This window comes from Lactuca virosa, chromosome 9 (assembly GCF_052849685.1).
Source record: "Lactuca virosa cultivar CGN04683 chromosome 9, Lactuca_virosa_CGN04683_v6, whole genome shotgun sequence".
Classification (NCBI taxonomy): domain Eukaryota; kingdom Viridiplantae; phylum Streptophyta; class Magnoliopsida; order Asterales; family Asteraceae; genus Lactuca; species Lactuca virosa.
The window spans coordinates 279,475,880-279,479,486 of record NC_136434.1 but is presented as its reverse complement, the minus strand read 5'-3'; the positions used below and the strand labels follow the sequence as shown (position 1 = coordinate 279,479,486).

The window sequence follows — 3,607 nt, the reverse complement described above, 5'->3', positions numbered from 1 at the left end:
AGGTAATGATTCGTAAATTGGTTCAACTGGAATTTCTTCCTCGGATTGAGCTCTAACATTTTCAGAAGTTCCCTTATCGTTTGACTCTTGAATCTCTTCAAGATCAATTTTACTCCCACTGTCCTCTTTGCATATGAGCTCTCTCTCTCCCTCACTCTCTCTCTCAAGACTCCCCTTTGTGCTACGAAGACCACGTTCTCACTAGGTCTGTAGAGCAAATATCCAAAGAACTTTTTTGGGTAGCCAATGAAAATACATCTCTCACTTTTAAGTTTAAGCTTGTCTTCAGTCTCTCGTCTAACGAAATCTTCATAACCCCAAACCTTTACGTATGCTAACGAGGGAACATTACCTGTCCACATCTCGTGAGGTGTTTTGGAAACCTTCTTTGACGGAACAATATTAAGAATGTGGTCGGCACTCTCTAAGGCATACCCCCAGAATGAGATTGGAAGTGAAGCTCGAATCATCATGGAATAAACCATATCTAACAAGGTTCGATTATGCCTCTTAGCCACACCGTTAAGTTGTGGTGTCTTAGGAGGTTTCAAATGTGAAACTATTCCACATTCCTTGAGGTAGTCATGGAACTCGATACTAAGATACTCACCACCTTTATCGCATGTAAGCATCTTTATCTTCCTGCCTAATTGATTCTCGCCTTCATGTTTAAACTATTTGAACTTTTCAAAGGTTTCTGACTTATGCCTGATTAAGTAGATACAACCATATTTGCTATAATCATCAGTAAAATTCACATAGAATCGATTTGCATCCCTTGTGGTGGATCTAAAGGGCCCACACACATCTGTGTGTATGAGATCCAACAATCCTTCACCTCTTTCATAAGAACCAGTAAAAGGTAATTTTATCATCTTTCCTAGTAAACAAGACTCACATGTATCATCTAACCTTAAGTCAAATGATTCCAACACTCCATCCTTTTGGATTTGGGTGATGCATTTCTTGTTAACATGTCCAAGACAACAATGCGAGAAGCATGCATTGTCTATACCATTAGACAAATCAATTTGAAAAACACCATTACCTATATTGTCTACAATCATCACATTTTCATACAACCCATCACAAGGTAAAGCTTCAAAATAAAAAACACCATTTTTAAAAGTAGAAATAGAACCATTCTCATCATTAAAAGAATATCGAAAACCTTTTTTAAATAAAGCATTAAATGAAATGATGTTTTGTGTCATCTCTGACGAGTAGCAATAATTTATTAAATCTAACCTTAACCCACTACTAAGCACTAAGTTATAAACTCTAATCTTGGTGACAGGTGAAGATCGCCTATTGCCCATGATCAAGTTCATTCTTCCATGCTCCACATCCTCACTTCATTTTAGCCCCTACAAATCAGAACAAATGTGAAATCCACATCTTGTATCAAGGACCCAAGAACGAGAATATGATGAGTTATTAGATAAGATAGTGTAAATACCTTTCCATCCTTGATATCTTGCAAGTATTTCAGGTAGCTTTGTTTCCATTTCCCCTTGTCATTGCAATAGAAACAAGTGGCCTCTTTGGGGTCAGAAACAGGGGGTGCATCAGAACTGGATTTTCCTTTGGATCCTATACTTGACGACCCAGCTTGGGACTTTCCCTTCTAGTTTTGCTTTGGATGACCATTCCTCTTTTTCCCTTTCCTTTGCCCTATGGCCAGAGCAGGTGAACTAGTGGGAGTGGAGGCAATACCCTTTCATTTCATTCATGCTTCAGCTGTTCGCAGGAGGTTGTGCAATTGTGACAAAGTAGTTTCATTGTTGTTCAAATGATAGGTCAGTATGAACAGATCATAACGACTTGGCAGAGAGTTCAACACTATGTCGATTCCCAACTCTTCATCAAAATTCACGTTGAGCTTGATTAGCCTGTCCACGTATCGTTGCACTCTCTGAACGTGACTACTAATAGACTCACCCTCCTTCATCTTGCTAGCAATGAGGGACTTTACCACCTGATACTCTTCCTGACAAGCTCGCTTATGGTATTTCTCCATAGGGTCCTTGTTCATCTCGTACGGCCAGTAATCCTCATAGTGCCTTTGCAAATCTACAGTCATTGTGGCCACCATGATGCACACAAATTTTGTGGCATAATTATAGTGTTTCTTGTAGGTGACCAATTCATCAGGAGTAACCTTCTCTTCGTCAATTTCATCCAATGGTTTCTCGATGACATATTCGTTGTCCTCAAAACAAAGGGCCATTTTGATGTTGCGCATCCAATCATTGTAGTTGGTGCCATCCAATTACACCTTCAAACAGATGTTTAACAGAGAGAAGTTGGTATTGTTGTTGTTGTTGGAAGAGGAGGAACCAGAAGCATCAGTTGGAGTAGACATCTGAAAGAGAAGAAAAATAGTTTTAGTTAGATAAGAATAATCCTCAGTATAACACCCACAATGAAATATCAATGCTAGGATCCAACTAAATAATTTACAACTTAGAAAATGGATGTCGTAATCTAATTGTAAATTATATAAAGGTAGGTATATGAAGATTTACCAATTTCACCATCGAAAAATGAAATTTTTACGAATTTCGTAATAAGTGAAATTCCTAGATCTTTTGAGAATCATTGAACTTTTCAATGACATGTTTAATCTCGATTATGCTCTTCCATTTGTGACTGGGATACCGAGGATCACAAACAAGATGTGAATAACCATGCAAATTAACTTGGTACTCTCGATGTCATTTATCAACTCATTTTAATGTGTCGGTTAGCCGCACGCGCTCCATTAATCAATGATAATTTTCGAGACACCCATTGACACTCTTTATTTGTCCTATTAGTGTGTCAGTTAACCACACGCGTTCCACTAACGACTCATAAAGTGCAATGTATGATTTCATGGGTTAGCATACAAGTTGACATTTTTCCTAGAGTAACTAAGATTGGGAATTTTATAAAAATATGTTTAGTTACTTTATGATTCATTATACTTATTAATGAGGATTAGGTTGTCCCATCAAACCCGTTCGGCTAACGACCCTCCACCATATAAGGTAGTGGTGGGTAAGAGTGGATATCCAATGGCGGTCATTTTATAGGTCGCTTTCTTAAACTCCCCTTATAGTACAACTTCGTGAATAACGCGTATTAGCGGTTTGATTGAATTTTATTATACATATAGTAATATTAGACTTTTAATGATACATATAGTATAAAGGAGTATTTTTTAAAACTTTTTAAAAAATACTAGGTTATATTTTAAATTTCAAAAATTAAGAAATTAATTTTTTTTTAGTTCAAAGTTAAACCATACATGAATTCAAGATAAGGGTATCAAATTACTTAGAAAAATATTCAGTTTTATACAATTAAAACATTAATAAAGGCAATTATCCTAATCAATCCATGAGATAACAATAAAACCAAATTTTATGGATCTGACAGCCCACCACGTTGTGGTAAACAATTACCATGTCGTGGTAGAGCAAAATTGCAGGTCACCACGTCATGAATTCAAGTTCAGCTATTGTATTAATTCAATAGAAAACTAAACCTACGCTTAGATACCACTGATGAGTATAATGCAAAACATATAATTCCTATGTGTGCATGCAACCCTAATACTTGA

At 36.6% G+C, this 3,607-nt stretch overlaps 1 protein-coding gene across 1 annotated transcript; it reads right to left on the bottom strand.

Moving 5' to 3' along the window:
* Nucleotides 1-1,729: 1,729 nt before the first annotated feature.
* On the bottom strand, nt 1,730-2,230 carry LOC145140578 (uncharacterized). The gene has a single exon (XM_079074020.1). The coding sequence runs from the start codon at nt 2,228-2,230 to the stop codon at nt 1,730-1,732; it is 501 nt and encodes a 166-aa protein (XP_078930146.1).
* Nucleotides 2,231-3,607: the final 1,377 nt, after the last annotated feature.